Genomic DNA, 21,037 nt, shown 5'->3' with positions numbered 1-21,037 from the left:
GAGGCTACAACAGGAGGCCTGCTTTGAGCTGCAGGGCAGCCTGGGCTTCATACTGATCCTTGCCCCCAAACCACAAACCCTTATCTGGGTGGCTCAGAGTGGTGCTAGCCACCTGCACACGTGCTTGGTCTGTGCTCTAGCACACGCGTGCTTGGTCTGTGCTCTAGCACACACGTGCTCGCTGGGAGGAGTCCTGCTGTCGCCGCATGGGGTCTCCATGATTGCCCCAATCCTGGGTGCAGAGTCTGACCTTCCTTCGCGAGTTAGCAGTCTAACTGCTAAAAACTTCTTGTGCGTTTTTTTTGAAGGTGTCAGATCCCCTGGAAGAACAGCCAGTGCTCTTAACTGCTGAGTCATCTCTCCAGCACTGCAGGCAGATCTCCATGAGTTCGAGACTAGTCTGATCTACAAAGTGACAGCCAGGGCTGTTACACAGAGAAACTGTCTCAAAAAAACAAAACAAAACGAACGAACAAACAAACAAAAAACCAACAAAGAAAAGAAGAAAAAGAAAAAAGAAATTTATTGCTGGGCAGTGGCGATGCTTGCCTTTAATCCCAGCACTTAGGGAGGCAGAGGCAGGTGGATATCTCTGAGTTTGGTCAGCCAGAGATACACAGAAAAACCCTGCTTTGAAAAACCACAAAAAAAAAAAAAAAAAAAGAGGTGACCTTTTAAAGGGCAAGGTCTTCGGAGAGTGTGGCAGAGTGCACCAGGTGGGAAGCCCACAGTGAGAGCCAGAGGGGAGGATGTCTATGAGCGGTTGAAGAACAGTATTTGCTAGACAAGACAGGCTGCAAGTAACTCCCAGCTGCTGTAGCTGCACTCACAAGGCTGTCACGGGACCACACCAGCAAAACCACACCAACCAAAATGCTAGCGCGGATGGGGGAGCAGCGGCTCATGAGGTCCCACCCCTAGCTGAGGAGCCACTGGCAAGGGTCCCTGGGGAGAGCTGCCAAGTGCTCAGCTGCTGAGCCTCTCTGCAGACCCTAGGCCACTTTTACTAAAAGGCATCCATTAAATCTGCCACCTGGTAGGTGCTGGGTGAGCAGAACTGCTTTTCAAATACACTTTAATCTGTTTTCAGGTGTGTACTGGTCAGTGTAAACAGGAAACATCGGAGACTTCAGGGGAGGGAGACTATTGCTGGTATGTTGGTTTTAATTTCAAAAAAAGGGGAAATTTTGACGCTGACAGTTTGGACTGACAGCAGCTTGGGGAAGGGTTAGAGTAAAAAGGAAGGGGCTCCCAGGCAACACCCCTCCCGCCAGGGCATCTGGTCCCAATCAGTCTCTCTGGAGGACAGAGCTGTCAAAGTACAACTGGGTAAAGACAGCGCCAACCACCAGACTGCAGGGTGGCACTGTGCCATGGAATGCCGGTCTGGGTCTCAGGGACCAGGTGCTCCCGTGGGGCCAGGGTAGTCACGCTGGTTCCTGATCGCCTGGGTATGCTGCTAGAAAATCAAAGACGGAATCATTTCATGGTGTTAGGAATCTGGAAAAATAAAAAATCATCTCAGCTAGAAAAGGAACGTCCCATTGGAGCCAGCCAGAGGATGAGAAGAGTGGGGAGGCGGCTTTGGTGCCATTGAGGCAGGTGGCCCGGTGACAGTGGTTGTGGGTGAGTGGTGGTGATACCAGGATCACTTGCTGTGGGTACAGTGTCCCCTCAGGGCTGGACCACAGGCTCCCATCCCGCTGTGGCCATGAGAGCCGTCCACTTCTTCCAAATCCTCTACACAAATTTTTCCTTAGTTTGTGCTTCCCTTTGGTTTGACACGTAAGGAGACAGGGGACATGGTTCTTTGTCACTTGTCCAAAACTGAGAACAGGTGAAGGCAGGTGTCAGGCTTGGCCTGCAGTGGCCCTTGTGGCGGTGCTCAGGGTATGGGGCCAGGCAGGCTGGGCACCGCCAGCGGCGGCTTCACTTCTGTGGTGGAGGGACAAGGGACAGAAGGCTGGAGATGGTGGCTGCCATGCCCCCACCCCACTTTTCTCCATTTGTGGCAATACAAGGAATGGATAGGCCTGACTGGCAGATGACACAGGAAAAACAGCAAAATTCTAACTCGTTCCATCTCTGAAGGTGGAAAAGATCAGACGGTTACTAAAATAATCAATTTCTCAATTGTGTCCGGGCGGCCGTATCCGAGCAGCGGAGGTGGAGGCTCACCCGGGGCAGGCACAGTCAGTCGGGCTGAGCTGGGGGGCTCAGGATGGGCGGTGACCTTGTTCTCACAGGAGGCTGCACCGGAAGAAGCTGGTCCTCTTCTGCTGCTCTACTGTGATCTTGACCCCGTGGCTGCTCCCCTGCGGACTGTTCCCTTCCTGAAGTCACAAGTGTGCCTTGTTACTTATGTGGATTGTCAGCACCATCTACACCTGCATGCAGCATCAGTCATCCGGTCTGTCTGCCTACCGCTGTCCAGCTAACCACTCTAGCATCATCCCCCCAGATCCATTCTCCACTATCCATCCAACTACTCCCTACTAACTGCTCAAGTGCCCACCCATCACCCTTCCCGCTCATCTACCTTCGATCCTACCCGCACGAACTCCTGCGGCCATCACCCACCCTCTTCCAACCAACCATTCCACTATCCTAACAGCTCACTCACCTTTCACAAACCCACATCTTCATCTGCTTTCCATGATCCCCCAAGCCTTCACCCTTCCCTTCCCCTCCCCCAACAGATACCTCCCTCCACACTTGTTTGTCCCTTGTCCCCTCTGGGCATTGAGATGAGGATCTACTGGACACTGGTCAAGTGTTCTGCGGCTGAGCCACATCCCCAGTGGCACAAACCATCTTGTCTGCTCGGCTCTTCCTTTGTCCCCGCTGCTTCCGTCTACCCATTCTTCTATGCTAAACATCCCTACGTCTATCACGGAGGCAGCTAAGAGTTAGAGAGACAATGTCCCCCTTAGGGCTTAGAGCTTTCTGATCCTGTGCCCCAGGGGTGCCCAGGTCCAGGGGCTGCCAGAAACATAGAACCTAAACTCTAACCTTTCTCTTATAAAGAAAACTTTTAAAAATTACACTTATTTATTTGTGCGTGCGTGTGTGTGTGCGTGTTCTTGCATACACACGTGCACATGCAGTTAGGAGAACAACTTGTGGGAGTGAGTTCTTTCTTTCCACAGTGTGGGTTCTGGGTATCTACCTCAGTTATCTTGCCCACCAGGACTCCAATTCTGATCATGTTATGTTGACGCAAAAGCAAACATACAAATACACAAACAAGTACACAACCAAAGCTGTAGGGGCTGCATGCTGCACCTATCTGGTATACTGGTTTACAGGAAATGCTGCTGTTTGGATGGAAGCATTGAGGAGATGCTGCGGACAAACCTTGGGCCTCACTGGCTGAATTCATACAGCTCAGGATGAATGCTCAGAGACTTGTAGGGCAGGCTGTACTTCACACGAGCTGTGAGTGATCAGACTTTAAAGAGCCTTGGAACGAGTGCTCTCTGCCCTCTAACCACACAGGTGGGTCTGGGGAAGGGAAGGGGCTGGAACCGAGGCTCAGGAAGCAGGGTCCCATGTGTGCCCCATGTCCCCAGGCTTTAGTGGCACACTCAAGCTCAGTCTGGAGAGCCCTGCTCTCTTTGCTCGGCAGTGGCCTGCTAGGCTTTAAAGGGTTGGGGTGACAGCTCAGTGAGAGTTTGAGCTCCAGCACCCACATAAAAAGCCAGGTGTGGGGGCTGGGGCTACAGCCCAGCAGTTAAGAGCATCGGCTGCTTTGGCAGAGGAACTGGGTTTGATTCCTAGCACCCATGATGTACAGCTCCAGGACATCTTATGCCTCTAGACTCCCAGGTACCAGCACACATGTGCACATTCTCTCCCCTCATCCCTAAGAATAAGATATGAGGCATGCAGGTGCATGGTTTTAGCTCCAGTACTCGGGAGGAGAGACAGACGGCTGTCTATGTGGGATAGCCTGGTCTACATGGGAAGTCCCAGGCTAGCCAGAGCTACATAATGAGACCTTGCCTTAACAAACAAACAAACAGACAGGTATTGGAGAGGTGGCTGAATTTAGAACGCTGGCTGCTCTTTCAGAGGACCTGAGTTCAATTCCCAGCATCTACACTGCAGCTCATAACTGCCTATAACTTCAGATCCAGTTGAGCTCACGCCCTCTGGTCTCTGCGGGCACTACGCATGCACATGGTGTGCAGACATTCATGCAGGCAAAATATCAAACACATTAAAACCAACAAACAATGAAATCATAAAACAGCAACAAAACAAGACACAAAGGTGGTGCTTTATAGTCCCAGTGTTCCAGCGGGGAGACAGGAAGGTCCTGAGGCAACTGTCCAGAGTCCCAGCCTAAGCAATCGGCTCAGGTTCAGTGAGACCTTGCCTCAAAATCTAAGGTAGGAATCGAAGGAAGATACCTGATAACCTGATAATCACTGATAATCATTGACTTCTGGCTGACATTTACACACACACACACAGAGTAGAATAGTAGGCTCGGGTAGTGATGTGCCTCCCTGGTTAAGGACGCCTGCATCCTACAGATCCCCACGTGGAGACCTAGGAAGAACCCAGACTCACCAATTTTTTGTCCATTTTTGCTTTGATATCCCTGGCGAGAGTGAAAAATGCCTGTGGAAAGAGCAGGTGGTCAGAGCCCTCTAGTGGTGGGATGTGGCTGGCAGGCAGCAAGGGAGGGACTCCAGCTAGCACTTCCTCCTGTTCCCAATTAAGGGCCCCCATCTGTCACCCTCTGTAGAGCACCTTGGGGACAGAGGCCTGCTGTGCGGGCACCTCCCCTAGACCAGCAATCCTGTGAGTGTGAGGGGACACCATGTGATTGGCCCAAAGGTCCGAAGTGGTTAACTGGTTCAGAAGGGTCTGGAGGACCGGGAAGGTATCTATCCCTGGCTGTGTCTGCGCATGCCAACCCCCTACCCTTTTATTTTAGAGAGATTTTTCTCATAGCCCAGGCTGGCCTCAAACTCCTGTTTCTCCTGCCTCCACCTAAAAAGTACAGGGCTGACATGTGTCACCACCAAGCCTGGCCTCTCCTGTCTTGAAAAATACCCACAAATGCCAGCCTGTTTGCCCACTGCCCACGGAGAGAACATGCAGAGGGAGGTTGGATTTAGCATCTCTGTGCAGTGTTGGCGACTTGGGAAGCAGTGCCAGGGGAAAGGGCATTAAGCTGTTGCCCTTGGGTGGTGGGCCTGGACAGGGAAGGAAGCATCTGATGGCAAGAAAAGGGAAGAGATACAGCAAAGGCTGGGGAGGCTGGGCCCACCCAGGTGGCTTATGGGAGGAGTGGGGGTGAAGGCCAGTGAGGGGGGCAAAGGTCTTGGTCACTATCTTCCAGGTACCATGTGGGGTGATGTGGACGATTTAGTTTGTTTATTTTCTGAAGCAGTCTTGCTGTGTAGCCCAGGCTGGCCCCAGCAACCCTTCTATCTCAGACTCCTGAGCTCTGCAGGTCTGTTTTTGAGTGTCATTAGGTGTATGAGGGAGAGGCTGCGGGCCAGGTGCCAAGCTGGCACTGCCTTGGAGACAGCATGAGGATAAGGTCACAGAACTGGGGCTGTGAATTCGCAGTGTGGCTGAGATGAAGGCGACCGAGTTATCTCCTGGGTTGGCTCCAGTGTACCCTGAATGTCCAGCAGAGGGCACTGCAGAGGTCCCATCAGCAACGCTGGACTGGGGCCCCTGAGCCAGAGGCCAGTTCCTCGGATCCTCCAGGCTGAATCTCCCAAAGAAAGGCCTCTAAGGCCCCAGCACTGACCCCATAAGCCCCACAAGCCCGTGTCTCCCTGGAGCTGGGGACTCACATTCTCCACATTGATGTTGGCCTTCGCACTGGTCTCCATGAACTTGATCCCATAGTCGAGTGCCAGCTGTAATGGGTACACGAACACAGTCAACTCTCAGTGTTTCCTAAGGAATGGAAGCTGGGGTGGGGCTGGCACAAAGCTCAAGTAGTGACAGGCCAGGACAGGCTAAGGGTGTCACCTTCATTGTGTGATGGTACTGCACCAAGCAGGAGAGAGCAGAGGAGAGGCCTGCGCCAGCTCTGTTCCTTGCTGTGCCTGGCCTTGGTGGATTCTGGTAATATGATTGAGTTCACTGCCAAGTTCTTGCTGCTAGCCACAGGCACCCTGTCCTCTAGCCCTGTCTGGGGGGTTACCACCTCATAAGGCTCTCTCCTCCATCCCAAGCAAGCCAGGATGGCAATGCTATCCTATGCTCAACAGACTATGAAGGGGCACATGGGTCCCCTGGGGTGGAACTGGCTCTGGCACCCACCTTTTCTCCCCGCTCCTTGGACACCTGTCTCTTGTCGTTCACGTCACACTTATTCCCCAGTATCATCTTCTCCACATCTGCAGAGGCATGCTGAGGAGAACAGGGTGAACAGGGTCAAAGTGGCAAGGTGGGGATTACTCAGGGCTGACAGCCATGCACCCAGTTGTTGAATCCTTCTTGACTGTAAATGGCTTCTGTAGGTCACGGTCATCACGTTCCAGGGCCAGGGATCCCAGAACGGACACTGAGAGACCTTAGCCACATGCTGCTGCTGTTCTGTGTTGGTCTGTGTGTGCATTCCATGCACAGACCACGGGGAGGACTACTTGTCTCCTTCCACTCCGTGGGCTCTGGGACTTGAACTCAAGATTGCTTGGCAAGTGCCTTTACCCATTGAGCAACTTGCCAGCTAACGCCCCAATGCCTGCTTGGACCTTTTTACTCTCTCCTCTCTCTGGGGTCTAGAAACAAGGTTGTGTCTAGAAGAGCCAAAACTTCAGGTTAAGTTCTTGACGAGCACCCAGGCTTGGCCCAACCCTGACATCTCCTAGAAATGGCTCTGCTGTAGTTCCCTCCAGCGGCTCCTCTGAAGAAGGAACACCAGAAAGCAGTTCTGCTATGAGGGAAACACTTCTCCACTCGGCCACACCTCCTGCCTGCCAGAGGACCGCGCAGGGTGTCCCAAGCCAAATTAAGGATGAGTCCTCTTTTGACCAAAGCAACTGCTTATAAACAAAGGGCCTGCCTCTCAGCCTGGCCTGGGTGTCCACCAGCCCTGGGTCCACAGTATATGTGTTCCTTTGTGGCTTTATAGATGGGTGAAGTTCTTGACATCCTAGACCCAATGCTCCACCTGCTTAGTCATCAGGGCCACAGGTGGAGCTGGCCAGGAAGGTATGGGGTGTGGCAGCACCTGGGCACTGATCAGAGGACAAAGTTAGCTGCAGGAGGGGAGGCTGGGCTGGCTGCCTCCTTGTCCCTTCACAGTTCAGAAACTTTCTTTGACTAGCTGTTGACCTGAGTATGAGCTGAGATAGGCTCACACTCTGTTGTGGCTATAGCTCAAAATGTTTGCAACATACCGTCCAAATACAAGTCTCGGCTGCTCTACAACCTTCTCTCGCTATAAAAAGTCAAATGCTCATGTGACCCTAAGCAGAGATGATTGCAGGATCAGTCAAACACTACTGTGTGGGTCCTGGGCCAATGGAGATTTTGGGCATCTTGTTCCCACGCCCCACTCTCTGCTTGTCCCCTATGTTCCTGGCTCTGAGGTATAGTCTCAGGAGAGGAAACAAAAAGGGGCCCTCACCTCTTCAATGTTCCGAATCCAATTCCGGATGTTGTCGAAGGACTTCTCATTGGTAATGTCATAGACCAGCATGATACCCTGGGTGGGAAAAGAGAGACATGGGTAAGCCGGGCTGTGGTGACGCATGCCTTTAATCCCAGCACTCGGGGGGCAGAGGCAGGAGGATCTCTGTGAGTTCGAGGCCAAACTGGTCTACAAGAGCTAGTTCCAAAGCGATACAGAGAAACCCTGTCTCAAAAAACAAAACAAAACAAAACAAAAGACATGGGCTTTGAGGGGTCCCACAGAGTGGGTGTGGCCACTGCCAGAGAGAATCACTGTCTCAAGGCAGCCTGTCAGCTTCCCCATCTCCATGGTGACCTTTCTGACTCCCAAGCTAGACCTTGCCACACCCTACACCCTCTTTCCAAGCCTTGCTGGCTCCCTGTGCTAGCACCTGTACTCCCCAAGTCCTCCAGACTCAGTGATGCCTCTTCAGGATACCCAACACATATCTACTATGTGCCAGGCTTCCAGAAGGAAGGACCCCGAGGCTGGATGTACACTTGGGCCCTGACCTTGGAAGGGTCCGCACTCCAGGATGAGTGGTCTAGTCAGATCCCTAATGAATGTGAGGGGACACCTGACAAGGTCCACAGGTCCCAAGAGATCCAAAAAGTGGCCTCAGGCAGCCTGAGCAAACTGCATCACTGCTACTGTAGCGGAGAAACCAAGGCATAGGGAGATGAGATCTTTCTGATTAAGACTGAAGTCCAGGATACCTGAGTGCTGGTTCATGCATGAAATCCTAGCACTCAGGGAGACTGAGGCAGTTTGAGACCTGCAAGTTTGAGACCAGCCTGGGCCAAATAGCAAAATTCTCCACTCCCCCCACCCCCGGAGCCCCAGAAGATGCTGAGACAGACAGCAGTCGCCCTCTGAGAGCCCCGGAATGTCCTGGGTTTATGTGGTGCCTACAATGGCCCGGTGGTGGCACTATCACAAGGCCCACAACTTGGCTCCAGTCCAGGTCCTGCTTCTCCTCTCCCTCAGGCTACTGGCACAGTCCTATGTAGAATACAGCACCCTGTCTCTAAGGCCACCCACACTGGCCAAGGAAGAGGAACAATCAGCAAGGGAATAACACAATGGCAGGCATGTGTGAGGGCCTGGGTCGCATTCACAGCACTGAAATGAGAATAAACACACAGTAACTTGAGCTGCCATGGCCTGTAACTTTAGCACTCAGGAAGCTGAAGCAGAGGCTTACCCCAAGTCTGAGGTACAGGGGCGGTGCCAAGGGAAAAGCTGGCTCAGGTATGATGGTACACGTCTTTCATACCAATACTCAGGAGCAGGGAGGGTCAGGTGGATCTCTGTGAGTTTAAAACCAAGCTAGTCTACATAGTGAGTTCCAGATCAGCCAGGCTGCATAGTAACACCCTGCCTCAAAGCAACAACAAAAAAATTGGGCTTGGACTGTAGCTCAGCAGGGAGAACAAGCATGAAGTCCTGGGTTCTACCATGGCACTTTTGTGAACCAGACATGGTGACAAAGGCCTGTTTATTCCAGCACTCAGGAGGCTGAGGCAGAAGTATCAGAAGTTCCAGGCCAGCCTAAGTTACACAGCAAGAATGTGCTTCAGCACTGAAGGAGACCACTACTATCTTGGTGCTGGTGCAGGCCCAGTTCTCGGGGACTGTTGAGTCTTGGCTGCTGAGCAGGGCTCATGTCCACACCGTACTCAGGGCACAGTCATGATCCAAGGAGATACCTGGCTAAGGCCAAAGGTGCTAGGTGCGGGTAACGGGGGCAGGGAGAGGCTCAGTGTGACTATCTCAGCCCAGAGAGGTCCAGAGGGCAGAGGTATCCCCAGACCCCAGTGCCCTTGAGAGGCAAAACAGGATTAATTTTAATGAGGGTACTAAGGTTGCAGGCCATAGGGTTGAGTTTCCAATGTTGGCCACACTTCTTGGATGCTCTAAATACTTAATTCAACGCTGCCATTCATGACTTTTGTTCCCAGGCTCCTCAGGTGTTCCTGTGAGTTCTCAAGCCACCCTCAGTGTGGACAGCCTGCTGGGAGGAACCGGGGTCTATGGCCCTGGATGACAGGTGAGCTACAGAAGGGACAGGGTGATAGGGAGAATGGGACTCTGGGCAGATGGTCATTTGTTTTCACGGCAGCCTGAGGCATGTTCCACTTTCTCAGAGGAGACAGCTGGGAGTGTGATCCAGAGTTCTGAGCAGGATTGGGGGAGCTCCTCCTGCCCACCTTGTCCCTTGATACCCTGTTTTGCATAGTCTCACACAAGCAGGACCTGGTTAGCGTGGACTCCGTCCTTTCTCGCTGTCCCCTCATCTTCATGAGGGAAATACGTGGGGTGAGTTTGCTGACATGTCATCTGGCTGCAGGCCCAGGCAGAAGATGGAACAATGATAATCCCAAGTAAATCCAGCCTTCAAGTTGTTCTAGCAAATCCCAGAGATGCTGACGTGGCCCATGTGGCCCTTCTCAGTACTGGGAGACCAGTCCAGGGTTTGTCCTCCATGTAAGGATGGGCTTCCTCGTGCTCTTCTCAGCCCTCTAAAAGGACATTCTCACCATTTACTGCCCTGGTCTGAGGCCTGGGAGAGTGTACTGTATGTGCAGATGGAGCAGGGCGCGCTGACCTCTTTAGAGCCAGTTTGGGTGCTGGGCTGCCTGAGGAGTTGAACACAGGCTCCACAAGACTTAAGTCTTGGCAGGTGTGGTGACATACACCTATGATATCCCAGCCTAGGGAGGCTAAGGCAGGAAAATTCTGAGTTCCTGAACCTTCTCTAAAAACCAAACCAAAAATGGGGGCTGAGATACGCTGGAATCCATAAAGTGCCTACCACATAAGCCTGAGTTTGTTCCCTGCACTGAGGGGGCAGAGCCAGGCTAACCCCTGGAGCACATCGCCAGCTAGCCTGGTCTACCAAGTTCCAAAGCAGAAGCAATGCTGGAAGATGACCTACCTGATCTCTAGTCTCCACACTCACGCACACATACGCACGTGCAACCACATGAACACACATACACATGTGCGCACCAAGTTTTAGAGTACATAGAACAAGCTGGGTGCACTTGGGAAGTTAAGGCAGGAGGATTTTGAGTCTCAGGCCATCCCAGCCTACGAAGTGAGTTCTAGGCCAGCTTGGGCTACATCTGGGACTGTTTCAACAAGATGAAACAGAACAAAACACAGGCTTTCGTACTATGAACTGCTGATGCTTGTTTCCACATCACAACAACAGAAACAATAACAAAGTCGGTACCATGGCGCCTCTGTAGTAGGCTGTCGTGATCGTCCTAAACCGCTCCTGGCCAGCCGTGTCCCTGGAAAGGAGGATGAAGAATATTAACGACATGTATAGCCAGCTGGATCTCTCTCCCTTGAGGCCCTCCTGCTCAGGAAGCAGGGCTATCCCCATGACGACACGAAGGGAACTGTGGAGTGACAAGCTGAGGCCTTTCCAAATCCCCTTCCATGCCTTAGCTTCTAGGTATTGTCGTGGGGACCAAGTTGGTGCTGCGGCTCACTCTGTCAGCACCTTTGCAAAGGAGGCGGTGTCCAGGGAGGTGGTGCCTGAGTTGGTGTGACCAAGCCTGAACCAGTACTGTGCACATGGGGTATGTCACGTGTGGTTTACAAACAGGTGTCAGATACATACCTGCCTGTTATCCCAGCGATGGGGAGGCCTAGGCAGGAGGATTATGAGTTCCAGGCCAGTCTGGGATATACTGTGAGACACCGTTACAGAATAAAAAAGGGACGGTGTGCCTGGTAGTACAGTGTTTGCCTAATCCATATAAGGTCTTAGGTTCATCTTCAGGACTGCAAGGACATGTCTTTCATCCCTGAGCCCATGGTTCCTCCCAAGAGCTCTGGACATCTGAATTACACAAAAAGGTCTAGTGCTAAGTCCGAGTTCTACCTCTTGCCTTTAGTGTTTTCTTGTTTGTGAGTGCACAGCACGTGTGGAGTAACTTGCAGGAGCTGGTTTTCTCCTTCTACAATGTGAGTCCTGGGGATCAAACTCAGGTCATCAGGCTTGGCAGAAAGCACCTTTACCTGCTGAGCCATCTTGCTGGCCCCTTGGCTTTGAATCTTACTTTATGGTGACACAGGGATGGAAGTAAGTGTCCAGTGTGTGCTAAGGCAAGAGCCCGAAAGCTCTCTCATTTTACTGTGATTTTAGTTGAGATGACCTGCAGCGGCCATGCACGGTAATGTCAACCGCAGCCCAGGCCAGCTTCCCAGTATCTTCCCCAGTGAGAATGCCGAGGGCAGTGGAAAGGGAGGAGCCAGGGCAGGTGGCCTGGCTTGCTGAGACTGTGTCACTTTGGACTTAGGCACAAAGGCTGCCACATGGTCACCCCGTTGGAAGTGGAGAACTTCTATGGGTCCACTTACCATGTGGCCAGGACTGATGACTAAGCCCTGAGGACAGACAAGGACTCTCTCATCCAGGTTCAAAGTCTGAAGTCAGACTTGGGGTGATGACTAGTAGGAGTCAAGGGCACCCAGGAGGTTCCCCCATGGATACTGGTAAGCCGGGTAATGGTTCATGCTGAGATTAAAGGGAACTGACCACAACATGGGGGAAGGGTGCCTGGCTGGTGAATGCTTGACCACACCCTTCTGTTTGGTTCTGACACAGGTTCTCACGGTGTAGTCCAAATTGTCCTAGAACTTGCTGCAACCCTCCTGCCTGCCCCATGAGGGCTGGGATGACATCGCCCATGGAGCACATTTTTTCAAGTGATTTGGGTCTATTTGCCCAAGGCTGACTGGATTCAGCCTCCCAGGATGCTGGGCTACCCCCAAGTCCACACCAATGATGGAGATCTAGATGCTCACACTTCCCTGACTGACTCTGGCAGTGGAGCCCCTGCTCAGGGCTGAGGAGTGTGAACACTCATGGACTCTGGAGCTGACCTTCTCTTCAAGGTTGTTTGTGGGTTTCAGGTCCACACACCAGGAAGTGAGGTGAGGCCTGGGCTCTCTTCTCAGGGGAAAAAAACAGGAAGTGGTATGAGGCCTTTAAAATTTGGGGTGAGGCTGTGGGCTCGGAAGGAAACCCCCAGGTAGGTGCGGTGGCACACACTTGTCATTCCAGGCCCTGGGAACCCAAGGCTAAAGACTGTATGTTCCAGGCCAGCTTGTGCTACAAGGTGGGGCTCTGCTGTAACAAAAGAGAAAGAGGAAATTTGTAGCCCAGGCGTCTTATGCCTACTCTCCAAGATCACAGGAGGGCAGAGCCACCAGACTGAGATGGTAACAGGAGCCATGGCTTCCGGCTATCTGCGGAGCACTGGGCCTTCAGGATCCCCTCCAGCCAGCCCCACACCTGAACACTTGTGGACGTATTCCCTGTCTCTCCTGTACAGAGGGCTCCCTTCAGGTTCACTAAACCTCACTGGACAGATAGCTCTTCACCCATAGGCTCCAGTGGCCAGCAGAGTATAGCTGCCTGGGCTGGGTATGAAACTCTGGAAGCTTCTGAGGTAAAGGACTGTGTGCCAGGGTCTGCCGCCAAAGAATTTTGCCCAGCTGGTAGAGTGTCTGCCTAGCATGCACGGGGCTCTGGGTTCATTCCTATCAGTGCAAAAATGCATGCATACATGTGCTGTGACATACATCTGTCACCTCAACACTTAGGAAGGGGATGCAGGAAAATCAGGAATTCAAAGTCATCTTTGGAGCTGGATGTGGTTATACCCCTTTAGTTCCAGCACTTGGGTGACAGAGGCTGCACAGAGAGACTTTGTCTCAAAAAAAAATCCCAAAAAACAAAAACAAACAAAAATCCCCAAAACCAAAGGCTAGAGTGTGTGGGGAAGGGAAGCTAATGGCTATGCTCCAGGTGTGGAGCCCCATGGAGCCCAAGCTGTGGTGCACAAGGCAACAGCACTCACCATATCTGCAGTTTAATCCTCTTGCCATCAAGCTCTATGGTCCTAATTTTAAAGTCAATGCCTGAAAGAAAAACAATAAAAGGTGTTATTAAGGTCAGGCCACTTCCCAGTTGCCCGCCTAGGCTGGTGACAGAGGTTGTGGCTTATGGAGCAGCAGCTGGTGCTGGGTCCTCAGGAGCTCAGGGCTCTCTCTACCCATCAAGACTGGAAGCTTCTGGAAGTATCCTTCCCTGCTTGGAGCAGAGCCTGAGGCTGTAGAGGCTAAGGGAGTTGGGAGGAAGCCGATAGCTGGTGGGAGGGGGACAGGCCCATCTCACGCTGGCGCCGCCTTCCTGCATCGTGGTTGGGCCTCACAATGGGCATCATAAAGCCTTCTACAGACCAGTCACACCAAAGCATCAAGCAGCGGATATACCACCCCACAGTGCACTGCACACACAGGCCACATCCTCCCTCCCTAGCCACCGCACAGGTTCACGTACCTACTTTTTGTTATATATATATATATTTTTTAAGATTTATTTATTATGTATACAACATTCTGCCTCCATGTATGCCCACACGCCAGAGGAGGGCGCCAGATCTCATTACAGATGGTTGTGAGCCACTATGTGGTTGCTGGGAATTGAACTCAGACCTCTGGAAGAGCAGCCAGTGCTCTTAACCACTGAACCATCTCTCCAGCCCCCTTTGTTATATTTTTGAGACAGAATTTCATGTAGCTCAGGTTGGCCTTAACCTCCTGATTTTTCTGCCTCCACTTCCTAAGAGCTGGGATTATAGATATGTGTCTCCAAATCTGGTATATACAGATACAGGTGTTCTTCTGTACAGACAGACTACCAGCTACCTGTCAAAGCCCTGCACCAATGTCACCTCCTAAGACCCCTTTGTGATGGTGCTAACTCTCTACCTCTGTACTCCCCTCTGCTGAGAGTGACTTGGAAGCTCTTTGGTGCCCACTATTATTTCTCTGCCGCTTCCAGGCTTCAAAAATACAAGGCTTGGTCTTCAGATGTAGCTCAGGTGTAGAGCTATTGCATAGCATCTACAACAAGGCCTGGAGTTCCATCCAGAGCCGCAGGGTAGAGGGCAATATGGTGAATTGTGCCAGGCACACCAATACCCAGGAGGTGGAGGCAGGAAGATCAGGAGTTCATGATTACCTTTGCCTATGTAATGAGTTGGAGGCCATCCTCAAGATCAACAAAAAACCAAAACAACCCTAAGTCTAAGTATATACTGAAGCTGGTCTCGACCCCAGAGCTTCCAGTGGGCCCAGCAGCAGGCAGGATGCCCAGCAACAAACCATCTCTGTGGTGGTCTATTACTCTGTCATTGAGCTGAATGAAGGACTCACGGGACAGATAACTGTAGAGCAGCCTCAAAAACACAATGCTACGTGAGAGAAGCCGGATAGGAAGGACACATACGGGAGTGACTAGGTTGACAGAGCATGCAAATCTGGAGATGAAGACTGTGCCTGAGGTTGCCAGGCCAGGGGGCATGAGGGTGTTGGTGTTTCTTTTTGGCACAAGGAGACATTCTGAAATTTATTATGGTAATGGATGTCCAACTCAAAGCATACCAAAAGGTGCTACTGTAAATTGGCGGATCAATCAGATGTAGTTATAATAAAGTTGTTTTTTTTTTTTGGGCTGGCAAGACGGCTCAGCATATATATAGACCTGCTGTCAAGCTTCACAACTGGGTTTAATTTCTGGAACCCGCACATCACTGGCCCCCATAGGCTCATGTATTCGAGAGCTTAGTCACCAGAGAGTGAAACCATTTGAATGGATTAGAAGGATTAGGAGGTGTGGCCTTGGAGGTGTGTCACTGGAGTTGGGCTTTAAGCCTTTAAAAGCCCAATCATGGTTGGAGAGATGGCTCAGTGGTTAAGAGCACTGACTGCTCTTCCAGAGGATCCAGGTTCGATTCCCAGCACACACATGGCAGCTCACAACTGTCTATAATTCCAGTCCCAGGGACCCGACATCCATTCACATAAAAAAAATTAAAAGCCCAGTCTCGCTCTCTTGGCCTGTGGATCAGGATGCAGCTCTCAGCTACTGCTGCGGTGCCACACATGCCGCCATGCTTCTTGCCATGATAACAGACTGAGCCTCTAAAACTGTACACCAGTCCCAGTTCGGCCATGCTGTCTCCTCACAGCAATACAACAATGACCATGACAGCGGCCCTCAGCACCTTACACATCCTAAGTATTCTAGAGGCTCTTCTCTCTTCTGGAATGTTTTTTGCTTCCATAGTCACCAGTGCCCCTCTTGCTCAAGTTGTTCAAAATGGCTTTGTGGGGACTTTCCACCATTACCACACCAAGACTAGACATACTATAAACACCCATTCCATGGCATGCAAGAGCTGGCTAAGGACCCTCTACCTACAGCAAAGCCTGATGGTATTCAAATCCTCCTCATGCTATGCCATGTTGTTTACACAGGAACTCTGACCATACTCCACAGGTTCTCTTTAATACATAGTTCTGGGGGGTGAGGATACCCTTCAGGAGCAGCTCTCTCCTCCCACTGTGTGGGTACCTGGAACTGAACTCAGGTGGTCAGGCCTGGCTGCAAGGGTCTTTACCTGCTGAACCATCTCACTGGCCTACATTTCCTTTTAGACAGGACCTCACTGTTTCATGAACTTTCCTGGAGATACGCACAGGCCTCAAGTCTAACAATAGACCAAATTCCACCCAAGCCCAGCTGGGTGAACAAAAGCACAGTTAAGAGGGTCACTGAAAGCTGCATGACAGACCTCCATCGCTATATGAATAGAATCCACGTTTAGCCTTACACACTATGTATCCAGCACTCATTGAGACTTCGTGTAGCAGGGACACAACTACTGAGCGCTGGGAGGAGGTGCAGGCAGGAGCAGCAGACAGCGTAGGCTTTGCCAACACTGAGCCTCCCTAGCCCACCTTCAGGGAAGGCTAACAGTCGAGTTATCAGGGCTCTAAGACGGGTAACCAGGTGTGAATCTGAGACTAGCCTGGGCTACAAAGAGAGACCCTGTCTGGGCAGGGGGTGGCTCTTACACTTAGAGGGTAGCACCACAGCAAACCTCGCAGCCCAGGCTGACTGGAAATTCAGTGATTCTCCTGCCTCAGCCTCCCTAGTGCTGAGAATACAAGCAGCATGCCTGGGTCCTGTGTAGATTTTCAGTTCTGTCTAGAGGAGACACAGACTACTTGCTGTTCAGGCTGGCAAAGGGCAGTGAGTAAAGATGCTTGCCAACAAGCTCAATGACTTGAGCTGGATCCCTAGAATCCAATGGTGAAAGTAGAGAACCAACTCCTACAGGTTGTCTTACCCCCACACATGGGCCACAGCATACACATGTCTACACACACACACACACACACACACACACACACACACACACACACACACGGGTGAGGCAGCTCAGTGAGTGTGTCTGACTCAGGATTTCACATGCTGGAAGAACAGAACTGATTCCTGCCAAGTTGTCCTCTGACCTCTACATATGCACTACAGCAGGAACGCCCTCACACAAGTAAATAAATGTGGTTAAAGTTTAAAAAAAAAATTTGGGGCTCACTTGGTAGACTGCTTACCTAGTATCCTGGATTCTACCCCTAGGACCTAAAAACTTGAGTGTATTTGTGTGTCCCAGCAATCCCAGAACTCGGAAGATGGAGGCGGGGGGATTAGGAGTTTAAGGTTATCCTCAGCTACATAAGGACTTCGAGGTCAGCCTGGGCTACATGAGGTCCCATCTCAAACAAAAGATGGTCAGATGGTAACACCGCTACAGTGTCTGCTGAAACCAAATGAATGGGCCCGAAGAAGTGGCTGGGCTCTGAGCCTGGCTTGAGAACTGACTTGAGGGCGCTGAAGGACCAGGTTCACATTACAGATAATTCATGCAGATCTGGAGAAGAATCTTCCACAGGGGCACAACTTCCAGAAAACAAACAGCACTCAATCTTGGCCCATTAATGAACACAGCAAGAAGAGCTGGCTCAGTATAGATGCACCTTCCGGCATAATTTCAGGACTAAGTGGCCAGGGTAGACTCTCCCAGAGACATCCCCAAGGTGTCAAACGTGTCCAGTGACACACGAAAGTCCAGGGTCACTGTGCAACCCTGACCATGAGGCCTGCTTTGGCCATGAGCTCTCCTAGTTTCTATTAACACAAGAATTGAATTTGGAACTGTAAACTTCATGAGGCTCCAGAATTAGGCTATAACTTCAAAGTCAAGGAGATTAATGTTCCTAGAAGATGGAAGCCTGTAGGAAAGTGATGATGATTTGGGGAGGAAGGGATCCTGGTTCAAGTGGTAACTCTACCTCACTGGGTGATGATCTTGACTGAGTTATACCCTCACTGGAAAGGGGCTACCTCCCAGGGACCCTGAAGAACTAAGTTCAAGAGTTTTAAACCATCCAGATGGATGGTCAGTGGTCAGACGTGTGGTCAACCAATACGAGGCTCTGGGCTCCATATTCAGTACTTCAAAAAGAAAAACTGAACAAACAAGTGAGACATAAAGTACACCTTACCAGCCTGCAAAAAAGGCTCAGTAGGTAAAGGCATTTGCCACCAAGACTGAGGACTTGAGTTTAATTCCTGGGACCCACTAAGTGGAAGAAAAAACCTAACTCCCACAAGCTGTCTCTTGACTTGACATATGTGCACATACACTAAATAAATTTAACAAAACCAGTGGAGCAGGGTGGCTCACATCTGTAATTCCAGTGTTCGGGTGACATGGGCAGGCAGATTTCCATGAGTTCCAGACAGCATGGTCTACACAGTGAGCTCTAGGTCAGCCTGTCTCAAACAAACCAACCAAACAAGGGCTAGGGACATGGCTCAGTCCATAAAGTGCTTACCACATAAACATGAGGATGTGAGCTTGATCCCTAGCACCCTGTAAAAACACCTGGGTATGATGGCATTACATCATACATGGTAACAACCCTATTACTGGTGACACAGAGAGAGGGTCCTCACCACTTGGTGAGACCCAGCAAAGATGAGCTGGTGACAAGCCTGGCAACCTGAGCTCAGTCCCCAGGACCCACATGGTAGAAGGAAAGAACAGACCCGTAAGTTGTTCTCTGACCCCCAGATGGGCACCAGCACGCATGTACCCTCCCAATAATTAAAAAAAAAAAAGCAAGGTCAGGTGAGTGAAAGCCAAGCCCATGTCAGCCTCCAGCTTCCTGCACCCACACTCATCCATGTGTTCATGTGCACATGCATGCGTGAGAAAGTGTGCACACACACAAACACCTGCTCTCTGTCTCTCTCTCACGCACGCGCGCACGCACACACAAATAAAGCAAACAAAACAACATCCTGAACCAATGCTGGTAGTGACGAGGAAGTGTCTGAGGCAGGGAAACTGAGATCTGTGTTGAGAGCAAGTCAGAGCTTGTGGGCAGCTACTGCATTTCCTACTTGGTCCTTACCTAAGGGTGACTCCAAAGCTGGATGTCTGTGTGGGGAGAGGAGAAGCTTCAGATGCACCCATGCTCAGGGGTGCCTAAACCCTCTGCGTCCTCCGGATGAACCTCTTCACTTGTACAGATCTAATTCTCAAAAACCCAGAGCACCAGCCAAGACAAACAGTGCCACATCTCCTCTAAACCGAGTCAGATCAGAGAGGGTTAGAGCTTGTTCAAGGATGAACAGCACCTGGAGTCCAGGTATGACACCAGATACACGACTGCCTTAGAGGGCCCACCAGGAAGGAGAGCTTCGAGGACATTAGCACACAGTGGTCTGGGGCAGGGAGACAATACAGCATAGTTGATGTCACATAGAAGTCATTCCCTAAAGTTTTCCTTTTCTTTCTGAGCCAGGGTCCCATGTGCTCAAACTGGCCTTGACTGGTCTGTGTAACCAAGTATGACCTTGAACTCCTGACCCTGCTACCTCCGCCTCCCTAGGGCTCTCCTGTACAGGTGTTCACCAGCACGTCTGGTTTCAGGGTGCTGGGGATGGAACCCAGGGCTGCAACAACTGAACAACAGTTTGGCTTGGGATAAACCAGGCCTAGGGACCAACCTCTTGTTCCAGGGTCACAGAGCATGCAGATCACTGTGTCTGACAGGAGTTACTTTCAGGCCCAGCCTTCTCAAGTTGGGCCATGACTACTCATGGTAAGGAGCAAGGTCTGCGCCATTTTTGACGTCACGACTGGGGCTATCACAAGCCAATTCCGTTCAGCTGCACGGTGAGGCAGCCCTGGGGGAAAGCTGTTCAGAGTGGCAGGTGGCGTCCACGGCCTGAGATAGGGAAGTCAAGGCTGCACGTGGCTGGGGCTGATCTTAGTTTCCCACTGGAACTTTCCCCCCTCTCAACCCCAACAGGATGACAGGTGCTACTTTGGGTTGGAGTCCTGATTCAAGGTGGATTGCCGGTGCTGGCCCTGTGAAGGTGTAAGACACCTCTCTGGGACAGCTAGGCCTTGGTTTTGGAGTCAGGCACACCTGGGTTCAAATCCCATCCCTGACACCTGTAGACTGTGCCCTTCAGTGCGTGCCACACCCTCCCTCAGTTTCAAATTCCTCCTCCAGCGACACAGCACCCAACAACGAGAGCACCACAGTGTTTGATACTGCACAGGCCGAGCCTGCCACATAGGAAGTGATGCACGGGCCAGGGGTCACCTCCATGCCTCAGTTTCCACTTTTATAAGACGGAGATCTCCCCCAAAGAACAGTCTCGAGGGCTGCTGTGAGGACACGGCGTTGACAGGCGCCAGGACCCCAGCCCAGGACAGCAGCCTGCGTGTTCCCGTCTGCACCTCGCTCCCCGGCGCCCCGCCACCACCCGGGCTCTCTTCGGGGAGGTGAAGGCCGCTGCGGTTGTCCGTCAGGGCCCGCGACCCTCCCGGAGCCTCGGCCCGGGTGGATCCTGAGTCGATCCCTCAGCCCAGCCCCACAGGGGCGCGCCCAGCCCGGACCCCGGCAGCCCCGAGGCCCCGCTACCTATGGTGGAGATGAACGTGGAGTTGAAGGCGTCCTCCGAGAAGCGGAACAGGACACAGGTCTTCCCCACCCCCGAGTCCCCGATCAGCAGCAGCTTGAACAGGTAATCGTAGGTCTTCGCCATATTACACTCTCTCCCCGACGGGAAGTACGGCCGGTGCCTCGCCACTGGTCGGTAAACCCGTCCATCATCGCAGATCCCGCCCCCTATTGGCCCTTGGCCCGCCGCGCGTCACCAAGGCCGACGCCCGCCCTCCCGAGCCCCGCCCGTCCCAGGGAGTCCAGGGGAAAGAGGCGAATCCGGCGCAGAGCCGGAAGCAGCCGGATCGCATAGCTCATTGGCTGACCCTTGGGATAGGGAGGCTTGTGATTGGCTAATGGTGGAGAGTTGGAGGGTGAGGGCCTCAAATGACCAGCGGTGGGTGTGGCTATATCCTGGCCCCGCCTTCTCATCCCTCCAAACCCTTCGGGGGCCTCGCCCTGCGTCCGACGGCAGGGAGGCAGGAC

The 21,037-nt window shown here is 52.0% G+C and overlaps 1 protein-coding gene across 1 annotated transcript; it reads right to left on the bottom strand.

Annotated features, from left to right (window-relative positions):
- Window positions 1–1,058: 1,058 nt before the first annotated feature.
- On the bottom strand, window positions 1,059–20,821 carry Rab8a (RAB8A, member RAS oncogene family). Its single transcript, XM_075987000.1, has 8 exons — window positions 20,531–20,821; window positions 13,537–13,597; window positions 10,893–10,953; window positions 7,610–7,687; window positions 6,298–6,387; window positions 5,823–5,888; window positions 4,579–4,629; window positions 1,059–2,333 (listed from the first exon to the last, which is right to left on the bottom strand). Exons 1-8 carry the CDS (start codon window positions 20,652–20,654, stop codon window positions 2,241–2,243), a joined length of 624 nt encoding a protein of 207 aa, XP_075843115.1. The 5' UTR covers window positions 20,655–20,821; the 3' UTR covers window positions 1,059–2,240.
- Between the last annotated feature and the right edge of the window lie 216 nt (window positions 20,822–21,037).

The sequence above is a fragment of the Microtus pennsylvanicus genome, chromosome 9, assembly GCF_037038515.1.
Source record: "Microtus pennsylvanicus isolate mMicPen1 chromosome 9, mMicPen1.hap1, whole genome shotgun sequence".
Taxonomy (NCBI): domain Eukaryota; kingdom Metazoa; phylum Chordata; class Mammalia; order Rodentia; family Cricetidae; genus Microtus; species Microtus pennsylvanicus.
This window is presented reverse-complemented; position numbering and strand designations above follow the sequence as displayed.

Bases quoted from the DNA above. Each gene is read 5' to 3' on its own strand.
- Rab8a (XM_075987000.1), bottom strand. From the start codon at position 20,654: ATGGCGAAGACCTACGATTACCTGTTCAAGCTGCTGCTGATCGGGGAC. The intron at 10,954-13,536 runs GTGAGTGCTGTT...CCTCCTTTCCAG, and splicing joins AGGATTAAACTGCAGATATG to GGACACGGCTGGCCAGGAGC. The intron at 4,630-5,822 runs GTGAGTCCCCAG...CTCTTTCCACAG, and splicing joins CCAACATCAATGTGGAGAAT to GCATTTTTCACTCTCGCCAG.